This window comes from Hippopotamus amphibius, chromosome 5 (genome assembly GCF_030028045.1).
Source record: "Hippopotamus amphibius kiboko isolate mHipAmp2 chromosome 5, mHipAmp2.hap2, whole genome shotgun sequence".
Lineage (NCBI taxonomy): Eukaryota > Metazoa > Chordata > Mammalia > Artiodactyla > Hippopotamidae > Hippopotamus > Hippopotamus amphibius.
Genome location: NC_080190.1, coordinates 112846289 through 112864582, shown reverse-complemented (window position 1 = coordinate 112864582; position 18294 = coordinate 112846289). Strand labels below are relative to the sequence as shown.

Genomic DNA, 18294 nt, shown 5'->3' with positions numbered 1-18294 from the left:
CATTGAGGCGGCTTCTCTTGCTGTGGAGCACAGGCTCTAGGAGTGCACAGGCTTCAGTAGCTGTGGCACATGGGCTCAGTAGTTGTGGCACACTGGCTTAGTTGCTCTGTGGTATATGGGATCTTCCCAGACCAGGGCTTGAACCCGTGTCCCCTGCATTGGTAGGTGAATGATTAAACACTGTGCCACCAGGGAAGTCCCTGGGCCTTGATTCTTTAGCAGAGAGAAAGAAGAAGGGGACCTTCTGTTGCTCCAGGAACCACAACAAGGAAAATGAACTTCAGCTGGTGTCTGCTCCCTTGGGTAGGCCTTCTAGGGAGAAGAGAGAACAGCATAGGGTCAGTGCCTGCTTTCAAGTCCTGGGTCCCTAATTTACTAACTAGCGAACTCAGTTACCAGTCTTGATGAGTTAACACCCCTCTGTGCTACAGGTTCACCCTCTATTATGCTATAGAATCATGATAGTAGCTACCTAGTAAACTTGCTGTGAAGATTAAATAATTCATATAATGCTCTTAGGAGAGTTCTTGACATCATTAAACATGTAATAAATGTTATGTGTGGTTGGTATGGTCATGATCATTACATCATTGGTTTCTGGCTGAAGGGACTTGGTCTGACCTCCTATGGAGAAAGGGGCAAAGATAGAAGCAGAAGTATCTGGGTTTTATGAACAGACATACCAAATCTTAAAGTACTATTTCCTAATTAATAGCTGAAATTTTCAAATTCTGTAAAGAATTTCACTGGTAAGAATGTTTCCTATTATTTTGAGTATCAATTTTCCTCTAGCCACCCCTTAAAAAAATGTAACATATGTTTAGTCAACAAATATTGATTGAATGTCTACCCTGTGGCAGGCACCTTTCTAGGCATTGGGGCTACAGTAGTAGACAAGACATACAGCATGCCTTCCCTCATGAATCTTATTTTTTAAAGAAATAAACCGACAATTAAAGAGGAAACTAAAATATAAATACTACCAGTTAGTGAATCATTCTATGAAGAGTATTGCAGATAGGAGATATTTAGACAGAGTGGCAGAAGAATCCTTCTTTGAACAAAGGTGATATTTAAATGAAATGGGTTGGCAAGAGATCTATTCAATTATTCGAGAGAATAATCAAGTTAGAGGGAATACCAAGGGCAAAAGCCCGGAGACAAGAAAAAGCTTGGCCTATTTGAGGAAGAGCTAGAAGGCCAAAATGGCTATAGTAGAGTGAGCAACAGGCAGAATTTTTAAGAGCTATGCTTAGAAACATAAGTGGGGACAAGATTATGTAATGCCCTTTAGCTCCTGGTAAGGAGTTTGGGTTTTAGTCTAAGTGTGATGATAAATCATTACAAGTTTGTGGAGATTGTTACAATGAAAATAGAAATGATTTTTCTTTTTCCTCTTGAGAGCAAGGAAAACAAAGAGAATGTCCAACAGACTAGAGGAGAAAGATAACCTGGCCTGAAAGGGTTAATCATTCCTTGTTTTACTTGAACTGTCACTAATCTGTAGTTGCTAGATTTTTACTTCACAAAGGTAACTCCCTGATACTTAACTCTGTGTGAGTTACATCCTGCCTCTCACTTGCTAACCTTGTTTACAACTTGGAAGCTGCATTCCTTATGACCACTGTAACAAAATCATTCCTATAGTTTGTTTTGCATTTCAGAAAGGAGGTCCCCAACCCACAAACGTAGCCAAACAATCAACAAACTGCCAGACCTCAGTCACTGGGTGGCCTGATGCCAGCTAAGACTGTTTTGAAATAATGCAAGGGAAAAAGAAGAAGAATGTAAAGGAAAAAGGATGCAAGACCTCCACCAACTTGGTCCTTATCATATACACCAGGCTGCGAGCCCCATGTATAAAATCTTCCCTGACTCCCAAGGCCAGAGGGCACAGTTCTTGAGGCCCTAGCCTGCTGTGTCTTCCCTTTGCCTGGCAAAGAAAAATAAAGCCAACTCTCTCTTCCTCCAAAATCTCTGTCTCCGTATTTCTATTAGGCCTCAGTACATAGAGTAGCCATTATTACGGCAACAAAATGAAAAAGAAAAAATGATTGTGGTAAGAGCAAAGAGATTTGTTAGGAGGTAATGTTGCCAACAAAAATAGAAATGAGGTTTTTTCCTCTCCTGATAACCGGGAAAAACAAGGAAACAATGAACAGGCTGGGGAAACAACAAAAACAGGCCTGAAAGAGTTAAACAATCTTGGTTATTCTTTAGCTGTTACTCTAACAAACACTTGTAGCTAGACCTGTCCTTCACAAAGCCAATTACTCTCTGACTCCATCTGAATTACCCGTTATACCTGGCATTTCTTCCCCCGCTACACTCCCTTGCAGCACTCTTCATTTCAGAAAGAAGGTCATGTGCCGATAACTTCAGGGACACTAGACCCGGTTGCTGAGCTACCCAGTGCCAGCTTCGGCCATGAATTTGCAGAAGAAAAGAAATGCAAGACCTCAATTACTTTAATCCTTATCATATACCCCAGACTGCAAGCCCCACGTATAAAATCTTCTCTGATTCCCTAGGGAGGGTGCACAGTTCTTGAGGTGCTAGCCTACTATTGTCTTCCCTTTCCCTGGCAAAGAGAATAAAAAACCTCTCCATTTTTTATCTTCCAATTCTCTGTCTCGGTATTTTTATTCAGCACTGGTGCACAGGGAGCCAGTTTTGGCAACAGTAACTGTGGTCCAAATGAGATATGAGGGTCACTTGGTGAGACTAGAGGTGAAGGTGATGGTTAGTAGTCAAAATCTGGATCTGTTCTGAAGGTAGAGTTAACCAAAGCTATTGAAGGACTAGATGTGATGCAGAGAGGTAGAGAAAGAAATCAAGGATGGCACCTTGGCCCAATTAATTGGTTAAATGGACAGAAGTGCCATTTACTGAGGGAAGATGAGGAGTGGGTCTAGTTTGACAGGGTGGGGGTTATATTTGGACTTGTCAAATTTAGATGCATAATGACCCAAGTGGTGATGTAGGGTAGCTCAGCAGAAATGTTGGGGGGTGGGGAGATTTATATTTGGGTCTCAACGATGGGAGGAGATAAGATCAACTAGAGAATTATAGTGAGAATCTAGAAAAAGTTCAAAGGCTGAGGACAAGGGCAGTACAACATTTAGAGTTTAGCAAGAGGTGAAATGACCAATAGGAAATACTGAGAAGTGGCTAGTGAGGAGTGAGGAAAATCAGAAAAGGATGGTATCCTGTAAGTTGAATAAAGAAAATGCATCCAGGAGGAGGATGTGATCAACTGGGTCGAGGGATGCTGAGGTTTCTATAATCCTAAGAGATCATGGAATCATCTTAATAGCTGGTATCTGCGTATATTTGTATAGTAGTTTATAGCATCAAAGTGTGCTTTTCGGTACAATAATTACGAGGGTGAGTCAAAAATTATCCGCACTCTGTTTTTGACTCACCCTCACATATAGGACATGGTGTGAAAAAATAGTGGATTGATCAATTATAGTTTATGTTGTATGCTATGTTTTACTTAGAAATTCATAATCCACATTGTAGCTCTGAGAGGTCCATGGGGGTGGGGGGTGGGGAAACTGATACTTTTGTTTTTTCTTCTTGGTGGTCCGGATGGGGAGATACTTTTTTAAAACCATAAGTCTCCCAAATTGTGTTTTAGAAATCGGTGGAGAAAGAATTCAAATCTCGATCTGACTCCAGAGCCTGAGTTCCTGACTGCACGGTACTGTGTTGTCCTGTAGCGTAGCTACTAAACATACTTGTCCACTTGAAACACGGCAGCTCCAAAGTGAGACATGTAAAGGTAAAATACACAGGATTTCAAAGACATTTAAACAATGTAAAATATCTCAATAATTTTTTGTTGTTTACAGGTTAAGATGATATTTTGGATATATTGTGTAAAATAGACTATGATATTAAAATGAATTTCACCTTTTTCTTTATTATCCTTTTTAAAATTTATTTATTTATTGGCTGCATTGGGTCTTCATTGCTGCACATGGGCTTTCTTTAGTTGTGGCAAGCGCGGGGGGCGGGGTACTCTTCATTGTGGTGCACAGGCTCCTCATTGTGGTGGCTTCTCTTGTGGAGCATGGGTTCTAGGCATGTGGGCTTCAGTATTTGTGGCCCACAGGCTCAATAGTTGTGGCGCACGGACTTAGTTGCTCCTTGGCATGTAGGATCTTCCAGAAGCAGGGCTCAAACCCGTGTCCCCTGAATTGGCAGGCGAATTCTTAACCACTTTGCCACCAGGGAAATCCCCTATTACCTTTTTAAAAGCAGCTCCTAGAAAATTGAAAATTACTATATGGCTCATTCATTTTAGCAAGTAGAGACTTTAATAAGCAGAAATAGTCCATAGAATTTATTTCTCAGTGCTGTCATGGTCAAGAGATTTCCTCTCTTTTCTTTTATTCAGGGGTAGAAAACATCACCAGGATACATTGTGTTATCCAGAGTTGGTTCACTTCCAACATTCTTCCAACATTCTTCCCCTGGGTCCCCAGGTGTTTGCAGACATATTCTTCTACTCCCACACAATGTTCTTATCGCTTTCACTTTTGGCAGATGCATTTTATTAAAAATATTGGCTAATCGGTGACTTGTAAAAGGCATACACCAGAAGGTTTTTTTTGTTTTTTTTTTAATAAAGCAACAAAATTAAGGATCATGGAGAGTGATTCCTGGACTCCAGGGTTTAACTAATTGCTGGAGTTTCACTTCAGCACCACGCTGATGCCCACAGTCTGACAGTTAGTCACTTGCTAATCCTGTAATGCAGGAGAAATACCATCTAAATATCTCAAGGGGCTATAAAGATCTTCTTCTAAATATTTTTAAAGCTCTAAAGGATTAGAATTGTCTAACATAATGTTTCCCTTCCTGAAACCTTCATTTTAGTTCTAAACATTCCTTCAGTCCATATTAATTTATTGAGTCTGCCGAGGGAAGAAACATTCATAAGTAAGAAGGTTTACCAGTAATGATGTATTGTGACCATTGCCTCAGAGTGGACTGGAAATCTGACATTCATCTAGGGTCATTTTATGAAATTCAGTAGCTATCAACCCTGCTTCTGTGTTGGAATCACCTGGGGAAATTTTGAAAAACACAAAAAATGTTCCAACCTTGCCCCTAGAAATTCTGATTTAGTGACTATGAAGTCTACCTCAGCCAACTGAGAAAATCTGATGCAAAGCTGAGCCTGAGGACTATGTGAGGACAGCAAAACTAATGTTTTGGGGTCTCCCAAACTTACTTAAAAAAAAAATTAGTTTGCACCCAGGTCTCTTTTTTCTCCTATCTACCTGCAAGGATACTAAGCACCTCTGCTCAAACTTTACAGAAATGTCCCCAACTGGACTATGCTGTTTAAGGAGAAGGATAACATCTTTACGTTTACCCTGCACCATACTAGCCAATTGCATCTCACATAATTGGTACTCAGTAGAAAAGATTGTTTCAAAAGTACATATGTAATTTGGATAAGCATAAGACACTTATAAATGCAGAAATAATTTATATTATTCATAATGAGACCATTGGCTTATATTAGTGGCAAATATTTAACATGGTAAACTTAAGAATTTAAGAAATTTAATGGGTTTCAAAGTGTTCTTTACAAAACAGTGCAAGGCAAAAACAGTCTTGGGAATTGCAATAGCATGGGGAATGTCATCTAGGCTTTATAGGAATCTGTATCAGTTAACTTGGGCTGATATAGAATATACCACAGACTCAGTGACTTAAATTTATTTCCTCACAGTTCTGGAGGCTGGGAAGTCAAGATCAAGATGTTGGCTGATTTGGTTCTGGGGAAGGCTCTCTTCATGGCTTTTAGACGTCCACCTTCTTACTGTGTCCTTACAAGAGACACAGTGAGAAGGTGGCCGTCTCTGGTGTCTCTTCATTTTATTTTATTTTATTTATTTGCTGCATTAGGTCTTTGATGCTGCACAGACGCTTTCTCTAGTTGTGGCAAGCAGGGGCTACTCTTCATTGTGGTTCACGGGCTCCTCATTGAGGTGGCTTCTCTTGTTGCAGAACACGGGCTCTAGGCATGTGGGCTTCAGTAGTTGCAGCACACAGGATCAATAGTTGTGGCTCATGGGCTCTAGAGCACAGGGTCAATAGTTATGGCGCACAGGCTTAGCTGCTCTGCGGCACATGGGATCATCCTGGACCAGGGCTTGAACCTGTGTCCCCTGCATTGGCAGGCAGATTCTGCGCCACCTAGGAAGTCCCTGGTGTCGCTTCTTATAAGGATACTAATCTTATTGAATCAGGGCCTCACTCTTATGAACTCATTTAACCTTAATTACCTCTTCTATAAGGAGTCCTATCTCCGAGTACAGTCACCTTGAAGGTTAGAGCTTCAACACATGAAATTTTTAAGGGGGACCACACAATTCAGTCCATACTTAGCAGAATCTTTCCACAGTATCTCTGTCCAGTGGTCATCTGGCCAATACATCAACACTTCTAGTGGTAAGAAATCAGTACCTGGCAAAACTTCATTGTAGGAAAGCTCTACTGTTTAGAAATCACACGTGATATGAACTCAAATTTGTATTCCCAAAACGTCAGGCTTTGGTTTCATGTTGTACTCTTACGATCATCACAAAACAAATTGAATCTCTCCTTTCATAACAGCCCTTTAACTAAAGATAACTGTAGCAATTATAGATCTCAGTCCACAAACTTAAGTTTGCAAGAAATACAATTTCCTCACTTTACTCAAGGGATGACTTTAAAATCAGCAAACTCAAAATTCTCTCTCCACACCCACCACTTCTTCCACCTTAAACTACTAGAATCCATTTCCTTTAAAGCAGTCATTAAGGTAATGATGCATGATAAATTTTTCTGCTCCCCAAAATTTCCCCATCTCAGAATGTTTATTATTTACATGTAAGTTTTACTGAAATGCCATGTGTTTGATTTATCTATCATACCATTAAGATAAAGTATACATGGCTAAAGTGCTGTTGGGACTTTGTGGATTATAAATTTTATTGTACTATTTTACACTTATCACAGTTGAGTTTTCTGATCATAGCAATGTTAAAGTATGATTTCAGAAGAATAAAGCTATCATCCATCCTGATGGGCACGTTTAAAAAATTAATTTGAAAGACTTCCTCCTCCAGGTCTGTTTTCTGGCCCACAATCCAGTAAGATTATATAATTGACTTTCTGTCGGAATAAGATTTTAAAACAACTGTTTTACCTACCCTATTAGGCCAGTGCTTCTTCTTTTTTTTTTTTTCCTCTTTTAAAATTTACTTTATTGAAGTATAGTTGATTTACAAAGTTGTGAGGCCAGTGCTTCTTAATTTTTCTTCAGAGAAACACCAGTAAGGGAAGAGGACAGAGAATGCAGTATGCAGCTAGAAGTAGCCCCAAACTAAAATTTTGTCAATGATTATGACTAAATCCTAATCAAAAATATACATTTTTCATTCCAATTCATTATACATCATTGCCTTAAATATTAAAAAATGTTTCATCTCCCTGAATCTTTCAGTAAATTGACTCCACAGGAAAATACTCTATGTTTACTTTGTGGCTTTGAATAAAGGGGTTGATGCACTTAAGCATAACTGTTAACTCCCTGCTGGGAGGATGGGGAAGAGGCTTGGAGGAATGGTAGAAGTCCCATCTAACAGTCTTGCATGACAAAAAAAACAACAACAAAAAAAACCAGTTTGGAAACCCGGGGTTTGTTTACTAAGTTCTTAAGGTACTTTATCCTTTATTCCCTTAGACCTATTCCTCTGTATTGTTTGCAAATAGGACTTACTTTCCATGGGACAATTAGAATCTGAAGGAACAATCCCCTCTCTCCGAGTAGCATAAACCTCCTGCTTTTCCAGCTAATGTTACTGAAGACTTACCTTGTACCTGGGTTCCTAACCCTATTTACATTTACCAACCCCTTTAATCTTTCTATGATTAAAGATTAATCTTTAATTAATTAAAAATCTTTCTTTAATCAAGACTATGATAATGGTATTACTAGTATACCCAGTAAACAGAAAACTGAGGCATAATTAATCCAAGGTCACACAGCTAGTGGGCAAATGGTAGGGGACATTCCAACCTAGGTATTCTTAAAGGCTACACTATAGTGCTTTAACGACCTAACATTCCAACTCCAGCATTAATGCAATAATAAATGTGTAACATTAAAATATAAAGGCTTTTAAAAAAAGCATAAAGGCTTTGATAATGTTGGATGTGTTATAAACAGAAAGGTTTTTAAAGGAAACATTAATTTATAACGCATGTCGCTTTAAAAAAAAAATGCACAACATGAGAGTTGCAAGTTAAGTTTTATTTGGGGCAAAATGAGGACTGTAGTCTGGGAGTCAGCAGCCCAGATAGCTCTGAGAAACTGTTCCAAAGAGGCAGGGGGATGGTCAGTATATGTGACTTTGGTGAAGGGGGAGTGCATGTAATCAAGCACACATTTTTGAGCAGAAGTTACCTGCTGGTCACGAGGAGCAGTCATCACCATGAAGGATTTTAGTGTTTTCCTAGATATGAGGAGATACAAGAATTGGGCTTATAAAATTGGCTCCTAAAAATATCTAACTACCTAAAAACTGTTCTGCCAGTTTTTCCCAGAGCAGAGTGCCTCATTTCAGCTCTCCACCCTGAACACCTTTCAGGGGGTGTTGAAAGTCAGCAGCTGCTCTAGCACATGATTTAATCCTTGCAGAGGTAGATGGCAAGTGCCAATTGTAGTTAACACGCACACACTGAAAGGTGCATATATCATGTTCAATGAATTTTCATAAAGTGACCACACTGATGTAACTATTACCCACAAAGAGAAACAGAACATAACCAGACCCTCTCCCCCCAACCCCCCTTGTGCTTCAAGGTAAGTGTGAAAATTCAAAATAAGTATTCACTTTTTGTTGTATAAGCTGAATTCTATAGTCTATTTCAGGCCCGGGCTGAAATTCATTTCCATAATAATATACTCTTTCTGGAACGATAATTCTCAAAATTTGGTCCCCAGACAAGCAGCCTCAGTTATTACTCACCTGCGAATTTACCACTTGCAAATTCAAGGATTCCAATCCTGACCTACAGAACAAAAACTGTGGAGATGGAGCCCAGCACTATGGGTTTTTTAACAAGCTACGGGGCTGATTCTGATGCCCGTTAAGGTTGGAGAAGCACGGATCTAAGTCTGTTGGAAGAGTTTTGGTTCCACCGCATAGTAACTGTTAAGTGAATTCCAGGATCTTAAAGTGTTACGCTCCAAAGATAGTGACACGTTTTAATCACCTATCTCATTTCTGAAGCACACTGCGAGTAAAATGTTTTTGCTTTCTAACTAACCATGTTGTGGTTCTAGTCAGTGTTGCATTTTAGTAAAAGGATAAAGCAGCCGCCGCACCTCCTATCCTCTCTTTCTCTCTCTCTCTCTCTCTCTCTCCCTCTCTCCCTCTCCCTCTCCCTCTCTCCCTCTCCCTCTCTCCCTCTCCCTCTCTCCCTCTCCCTCTCTCCCTCTCTCCCTCTCCCTCTCTCTCTCGGTCGAGCCTGAGCTTGTCTAGTTTACCAACAAAGCGGCGCCCCACCTTGGCGGGGAATTCAACATTCAGAGGCGGGAGCAAGTCTTGGCCAATCAGAAGCCAGGCTCGACCAGCTCGTCCATCCCAGTGGTGTATGATTGGTGGTTTCACGCGGGCGGAAGAGGCCTTCCGTGGCTCCGCCCCGCGCGGCGCGAGCCAATCGTCGCTCAGCGCCGGAAAAGACGGAAGCCGCGCGAGCGGTTTAACATGGCGGAGGACGCCGCCTCAGCGGCTGCGAGCCCGCGAGGGCGTGCGGACGGGGAGGATGCTGGCTCCCCAGAGGAGCGGATGGTGGAAACCGCAAGAGATGATCAGGAGCAGTTTGAGTGCCAGGAACTGCTCGAGTGCCAGGTGCAGCTGGGGGCCCCTGAGGAGGAAGAGGACGCGGACCTGGTGGCCGAGGCCGAGGCGGTAGCGGCCGGCTGGATGCTCGATTTCCTCTGCCTCTCGCTTTGCCGGGCCTTCCGTGACGGCCGCTGCGACGACTTCCACCGCACCCGCGACAGCGCTGAGGGTGAGTGCGGGGCGCGCCCGGGCCGGGGGCGGGAACCGCGGCGGGTGGGCGGCCGAGGCCTGGCGTGAGGCGCTGTGCCCCAGAGGATCGGGGATCCGGTGCTGCGGCGCCCGAGCGGAGGGCCCCGGGCTCGGAGTGGAAAGTTGGTTCGAATCTCGCATCCGCGTCTTATCAGCTCCTCAGTTTCGTTCAGATTCAGCAGTTTTTCTCGTCGGTAATGAAAGAGCCCCGTTTAGAGTTGATGGAGGATTGAGTTAAAATGTACAAAATTGCACCTAATCCTGTGTCCGGTTCCACTTGTCTCCCTTGGCGCTTGTATTTCTTGCCTTTTTCGACTGAGGTACTCCTGTAAAGGCGTTTATTTAGCAGGTCTCTGTGACCTGGGCATCAGTGTTTTCTATTGCTTTGTGAGCTGTTTAAACCCTGTTTAGCCTACCGCTCAGTATAGACTTCAGAATAAAAGTGCGTAACTAACAATGAAATCTACCGCCTGCGCAAGACAGCCTGTAAATGATGGACAAAGACGCTGACGCCTAGGGAAGGCTTTTGAATGATAAACGAGAGATGCTCTGGTATTTATTTGAGTGGACAGTCCCCTTATTGCAGCTGAGCGCAACCCCAGGATAGTATTTAATAGAAAGTTAAATACGTCAGAAAACCATATTGACACATTTCAGCTTTATGGTTATCCCACGAGTTAGGCAATCTCAGTGTATAAAAAGGTTGTTCCAGACCCCTGCCTTATCTTCCAATTCAAGAACCTTTCCTCTGTGTCACAGATAACACTAGAGCCATGGTTAGTTAACATTAACTAGGAAGTGAAATCCTGGAATGAAGCCAGTTCACCATAATTAGAATTTTTTTTTAATAAGTTGATTGATTGATTGATTGATTGGCTGTGTTGGGTCTTCGTTGCCGCACACGGGCTTTCTGTAGTTGTGGCCAGCAGGGGCTTCTCTTCTTTGTGGTGCTCGGGCTCCTCATTGCCGTGGCTTCTCTTGTTGCGGAGCACAGGCTCTAGACATGTGGGCTTCAATAGTTGCAGCGGGCTCTAAAGCTCAGGCTCAATAGTTGTGGCCCACGAGCTTACTTGCTCCGCGGCATGTGGGATCTTCCTGGAGCAGGGATCAAACCCGTGTCCTCTGCATTGGCAGGCGAATTCTTAACCACTGCGCCACCTAGGAAGCCCCATAATTAGAATTATTAAAAAGTTCTCTTTGGGGAGGAGGCTAAAATTTTCTATGTGGTAATGAATTTGAATTGGAAACATCAGTATGAACTCCTGTTTAACATATAGAAATATATATGCATATTATAGGTAGACATTATATACTCATGTTTCCTTGTTCTGTCAGTTGGAAGGGCATAGAAGCAATGTAATCCTAGTAGCAACAGGTACACCTAGCACTCAAGTCTTGGTTTCCAATACCATTTTACAGAGAAATCGCCTGATCCTAGGACTGGGACAGGAAATATACAAGTTGAACCTGGAGCATCTTGTGACAGAAAGTAAGAAAGTGCTAAAAACAAAGCAAAACCCCCAAAGAAACAAAAAGAAAACCTACAATTAATAGGAAAACAAAGGGACATGAGAACCAGCTGCAAGTTTCCAGTTGCCAAAGCTAAAATAACTCAAACAAGAAAATAAAGTACAGTTGACCCTTAAACAACACAGGTTTGAATTGCACCTGTCCTCTTAGAAGCCAGTTTTTTTCTCAGTAGTAAATACTACAGTTCTATACAATCTGTGTTTGGTTACACTGTGAATACAGAGGGCCAACACGCGTTTTCAACTGCTTGGAGGCTCAGCACCCCTAACCCTGGCTTTATTCAAGGGTTAACTGTAGTGTTGGATTATAACCCAGAGTATAAAATAAAGATCCATAAAGTCCATACTGATGTAAATAAATGGTGGAAGAAATACACGAATGGGAGAAGAGACAAATTTCCGATGCAGAAGAATTCCAAGTAATTCATGTAGCTGCTCTGTCCTCAAGGAGTTGGAGCATAACTCCCCACTCCTTAAGTGTGGGCTGTGATGACCACAGTACAGAAAGGGGAGAAAGGAGAGAAGCCTGACAAACACTGCCTCACCTAGGTAATCAAGGTCAGCATAAACAGTGATAGTTGGGAGCATGTACACTTGATAAAATGTGGTGAAAATGGAACTTTATGTCTGTGATATTCCTGCCCAAACCCCGTAACTCTAGTCTAATCATGAGAAAAATATCAGACAGATCCTGATAGGTACATTCTACAGAATACCTCAAAACTGTCAAGGTCATCAAAGCCAAGGAAAGTCTGAGAAACTGTTATAGCCAAGAGATGCCCAAAGAGACATGATGACTAAATGTAATGTGGTACCCTGGATGGGATCTTGCTACAGAAAAAGGACCTTAAGTAAAAACTAAGGAAATCTGAGTAAAGCATGGACTTTAGTTAATGTATCAATATTGGTTAATTAAAGTAACATGTAATACTAATGTAAGATGCTAATAACAGGAATGTGTGTGGAGGATATATAGGACCTCTCTACTGTCTTTCTTCACTACATTCTGTAAATTTAAAACCATTCTAAAAAATAAAGTTTATTTAAAAAAAAAAAGAAAACAAAGATCTTTCAAGATTCTAGTGCAAGACCCAGGGAATAATTTAGGTTACCTCCATTACTTTAAGGTTAAAGGCACAGAAACCCAGAAAGAGTAAAGTAGTGGGTTGGCCAAAAAATTCGTTTGGGTTTTTCACTTTTTGGCCAGCCCAGTATTTTTCAAGCTGCATTGCTAAATCGGTGACAGATATACAAACTGTGAACGTAGTATTGTCTCTGTATTACGTTTTTGACTGAAAGGACTCCCTTTTATCTCTTACAGAATTTCATTTACTACACTTTTCAAGATTGTAAACATATACAACTCTTGATGCTTCCTAGAAAATTCTTAGCTCTTTCATTCCAACTCAGAATTATTCTCCCACCTCATGTATCTCAGATAATGCCTTTTCCACACTTATATTCCTAACTTGTCTCCACCTTGGGAAGCAGTGTAGGATTGTGATTAAGAGCATGGGCTCCATAGTAAATTGTCTGAGTTTGTTTCCTGCCTCGGCAGGTTTATGGCCATAAGACTTGAAGCAAGTACTTGGTACCACCACAATTCCTTGGTACCACAATTTCCTCATCTGTAAAAAGGTAGTAATAATAGCATCTACTTCAAAGGGCTCTTGAGAGAAGCAAATGAACTGATAAGTATAAAGCAAGGTTTCTCAGCCTCAACCTTTTGACATTTTGCACTACACAATTCTTCTGTGTAAGCTTGAGGGTGGAGCAGGGACGGGTTGGAGGTTCTTCTGTGCATTGTAGGATCCCTGACCTCAACCACTAGGTGCCAGGAGCACTCCCTCCCACTTGCAACAATCAAAAATGTCTCCAGACATTGCCAAATGTCCCGTAGGGGACAAAATCACCCCCAGCCGAAAACCACTGCTAACCTGGGGAAAAAAAGAAAGAAACCACTGCTAAGTGTTTGGAGTAGTGCCTGGTATTCATAGTAAGTGCTTGAATATAGTTGTTACTGTTGCTGGTCACTAGATCCTCCCTAATGTGTCTGTCAGTGGTGTTTGGTTACAGATATGAAAAAAGCAGATAGCGGGTTCAACCAGGGTAGGTTTTCATTGTTTTTGTTTTGTTTTATGCCTAACAGGTACAAAGAGCAGAAGGGCAGTGGTGTGTAGGATATCTGTAGTTACCGCATAAGTAGACTAAATTGAATATGGAGGGAAGTGAAGACAGAAAGGATCTGACTTTCTTCCCTAAAATAGATTAGGTCTTTCTTCCATATTTATCCTTTATAACACATTAAAAATTTTTTAAAAATATTTATTTATATATTTGTTTATTTATTTATTTATTTATTTATGTGGCTGTGCCTGGGTCTTGTTGCGGCATGTGGGATCTAGTTCCCTGACCAGCCATCGAACCTGAGCCGCAGCGTTGGGAGTGCACAGTCTTAGCCACTGGGCCACCAGGGAAGTCCCAACCCTTTGTAACACTTTAAAATTTTGACTTAGTCACTTGTGTAACTTTTTGTTTAACTTGTGCCTTCTGTGACTAAAATCTTCCTAATGGGCAGGGACTGGCTGTCTTATCATTCAGTCATCAGTCCCTACCATTGGCCAGCAGTAGATGTTCAGTAAATATTGAATAAGTTGTGTTTAAATTTTATGTAAATTTTGTGATCTTTTGGAATCCTATTTAATTATATTATGACTATATTTGGTCCAGATCATCTCTGGTGTAGAATAAGGTTATGGCACATTAAAATTGGGGAAGTAAATACAAATAAATGTATTTGTTTCATCTGCTTAGCAGCTGCAGGACTGCTTTGTTTTGCTAGTTAATTTAACTTTTGTCTTTTATTGCTACATGGTAAACTCAATGAAAACTCACTGTTGTATGTACACACTACTTAGCGTTAACATCTGGTGAGTGTTCAAATATTGGGGGCGTTAATGTTAATAAATGTTTTTAAAATAAAGCTTTGTAAACTGAACAGACTCACATAACTGAAACCTTGACAGAAATAATATATTTCCTTTATAACATTAGACATTTTAAGGTATAAAATAAGCTTCCAGCTAATGATGTGACACATTTTACATTTTGGATCTAAATCTCCCTTTTCATTAGTTTAGACTGCTACCTGTGAAAGTCCATAGTTTTAAAGATTTTTTATTCTGCAGGTGAAACATCAGTTTTATTTTGAAGGAAAAGTAATCTTTTTTATTCTTGTTTTGTTCTGATTTGTTAAAAATTGTCTATAAAGCCTACAACTCTAAATTTATGTCTTTGGGTGATATTTGTAACTTATTGCTCAACAAACACATAGAGGAACTGCTGGGTCCATTTTGGAGTTTTGTTTTGATGTTTTAATAAGATTCACTTTCTTCGTTTTCAGCTATTATTCATGGACTGTCCAGTCTAACAGCTTATCAACTGAGAACTATATACATATGTCAATTTTTGACAAGAATTGCAGCCGGAAAAACCCTTGGTAAATATGTTTTTACCTTATATTGGACATATTTCAATCTATGTCTAAAGGTGAGACAATGAGAAGAAGCAGGTGGGAGTAGTCCTTTGTTTTTGAAAGTTTGCTCATGTGTATTTGGCATGTACATCTATACACAGACATATTTAAAGCTAGTAAAAGAAATATAATCCTTGTCTTCTTAGGGTGATGGTTCTCAAATTTTAGCTTGCTTCAGAATTATTAGAGAACTTGTTAAGGAACAGAATGGTGAGTCCCCTTCCCCATCATGAGTCTCTGATTCAGTAGGGTGAGTGAGGGGCCCTGGATTTACATTTCTGTTAAGTTCCCAGGTGATCCTGATGTTGCTCTTGGGGGACCATGCTTCATGTACTCTGTTTTAAAGATACCACTAAATTGGACTATGGTAACTTTGTGGTGACTCATTACTGTCATACATACTCTTTTTTTTACTGGCAACTATAATATTTGAAACCTCTTATTTGAGCTTGATTTCAGCACTTATTTAATAAGGGAATATGATTTTATAACTATAATATCTCTCTCCCTTGTCCTCATAGTTTATTTTAGATTATCATGGCCAAGCCTGGTTCATTTTATCATTAATGGCTAATATTTACAGCATGGTTATTTAAAGAACCTCTTGATGCAAATAATTACATATTTATATTGGGTTTTACAATTTACAAAATGTAAATTGCACATTTCCCAACAGTCTCCAGTGGTAGACAGTAATTACACGAAACTGTTTACTTATAAACATATTGTGTTACAGGAAATCCCATCCTATTAGTACCACTCTCAGGGCCCTCACTAATTCAGCTTTAGCTCATGTAGCGTGCTTTGTTGGCCGAGAGTGGGGGTGGTGAGGTTAGGTCTGGAGTTGGTGCCAGGACAGTAAGCAGATAGGACTAGAGGCAGAGTAGATGTTGGGGAGGCAGTATAGGTAGGCTGCACTGGTGGCTGAAGAAGAGAATAGGCTGATGTAGACACAGAGAATTCCCGATCATGCAGACCATAAGTTAACATGGTTAACAGAGTTGTCTGGTAAATTAAATGCAACAAAACATTCTAGAAGTGTCTGGCTGGGCTTTACATATAGCAGTTGTTCATTATATTTTCATTTTTCCTTCCAACAACCTTTCTTCTCAAAAAATAGGTGGGAAAAAAAAAATCCTGTTTTGTATGTGACCCCATGGTTTAGACTTGACATTCCCCAGGGTGCATCTTAAGTATAATAGGCAGGGGTCAGTGATCAAGAATCAATATATTTCAAGAGAAGCAGCATTTAAAATTTCATTTTAGTTTATGTATCAGATTTTCAGCTACACATGACCCTTCTGCATTTTTTTTTTAGTGGTTGCTATATAGCAGCACTGCCTAGTAGAAAAATAATGTAGGCCACATATATAATCAAAACTTTTCTAATAGCTACATTAAGTAAAGTAGAAAGAAATAGGTAGAATTTTAGCAATATCATATTTAACCCAATATTTCTAAAATATATGTCAACATATAATCAATATAAAACATGTTAATGAGCTATTTTACCACTTTTTGTTTGTTTTGCAGTAAATCTTTGAAATCTTTTCTATGTATGTATGTATGTATGTATTGCTGTGTTGGGTCTTCATTGCTGCACACAGACTTTCTCAGGTTGCAGAGAGTGGGGGCCACTCTGTTGCTGTGTGCCAGCTTCCCATTGCGGTGGCTTCTCTTGTTGCGGAGCACAGGTTCTAGGTGTGTGGGCTTCAGTAGTTGTGGCGCATAGGCTCAGTAGTTGTGGCCCACGGGCTCTAGAGCTCAAGCTCAGTAGTTGTGGCACACAGACTTAGTTGCTCCGCGGCATGTGGGATCTTCCCAGACCAGGGCTCGAACCCATGTCCCCTGCATTGGCAGGCGGATTCTTAACCATTGCTCCACCAGGGAAGCCCAGTCTTTGAAATCTTTTGTGCATTTTATACTAAAGTACATCTCAATTTGGACTAGCAATGCTTTACCTGTCCAATAATTACATATAGCTATGGCTACCATATTAACTTTAGTCTCTGCTCCGTAAAGCTTTAAAATATGACAAATGTCTTAAAGGGGAAACTTTTGTATATGGCAGGCCCCTTCCTCTCATGGGACTTTCTCTCTTAAGATCTGTGCGACTCTGTGACACTTCCCTACCTTTCCATACCAGCTTCATGCACTGCCCTAGAATTCTGCAAATGTTTTCAGTTCCTCTAATTTCCAATATATCAAGCTAGCACCAAGGAAACCACCAGAAGCTTTTCTTGTTGCTCTTACCCCCAGTAAAACCTCCCTGACTGGTGTACACTGGATCCTCAGCCTTGTCAGCAAATGAGTCCAGGGAAGGAAAGAGCTGTGAATCAGCTCCCCTGAGAAGGATTCTCTCTCTGGGATGTAGTTTATCTAGTTCTCAGTGCTTCCACAGCTATCCTGTGTCTGTAGCAACATGATTTTGCAGTTTACCCCAGTTTTATTCTGGTTGTAGTGAGAGTGTCGGCCTGCTGTTGTGTCCTGCATCCTACTTAAAAGTGAAAGTCTATATACTGTAAGAATTTTGAAGTTAAGATCTCACATATGTACAGTTTTCCTGTATCTCACATTTGTAAGAAGGAAGGCAGATTAGTGAGAAGGGTTAGATAATATCAATCAAGAAAGCCTTCATAGGAGAGATTAGTATTGAAATTAGTTGTGTGCTGATCTTGGCTTCACTGTCACTTTCTCAGACTGGCTTTTCCTAACTGCTCTATCTGAAAGAGCCTTTTCCTCTCCCATTATTCTTGATTCCTATTTTTCTTCTTATTAGCCCTATACTCTGAAGTTATTTGTTAATTTATTACCTGTCTCTCCAGTTAGCAGTGTGAGCATAATAGAAATAGAACTTTGTCTTATTCACTGAGATTTTCTCAGTTTTTAGGCAAGTGCCTACACATAGTGTTTCATATGTAGTGAATGAGTGTATTAGAGATTATAGGTGCAAGACATGTAAGACATACATAGTGAAGGTTCTTAATTTCAAATTGAGAAGTCTGTGTGTAATTTGCTAAGTAGTTACCAGCCAGTGTGAGTCTTTGATCAGAATAAGCTGATCAAAATTCTGTTTTAAGAAAGTTTAACAATAGTACAAATATCTCATTAAATATTCACA

The 18294-nt window shown here is 40.4% G+C and overlaps 1 protein-coding gene across 6 annotated transcripts in view; it reads left to right on the top strand.

The window, feature by feature from the left end:
• Positions 1-9751: 9751 nt before the first annotated feature.
• Positions 9752-18294, top strand: part of TERF1 (telomeric repeat binding factor 1) — a 38988-nt gene continuing 30445 nt past the window's right edge. For 5 of the 6 annotated variants that reach the window (XM_057735583.1, XM_057735581.1, XM_057735586.1 and 2 more), the window contains exons 1-2: positions 9764-10089; positions 15042-15137. In XM_057735583.1, the coding sequence (XP_057591566.1) occupies positions 9783-10089; positions 15042-15137 (403 nt within the window). In that variant the 5' untranslated portion in view covers positions 9764-9782. Of the gene's footprint in view, positions 10090-15041; positions 15138-18294 lie in introns of all 6 variants that reach the window. The other variant, XM_057735580.1, reaches the window with a different exon arrangement.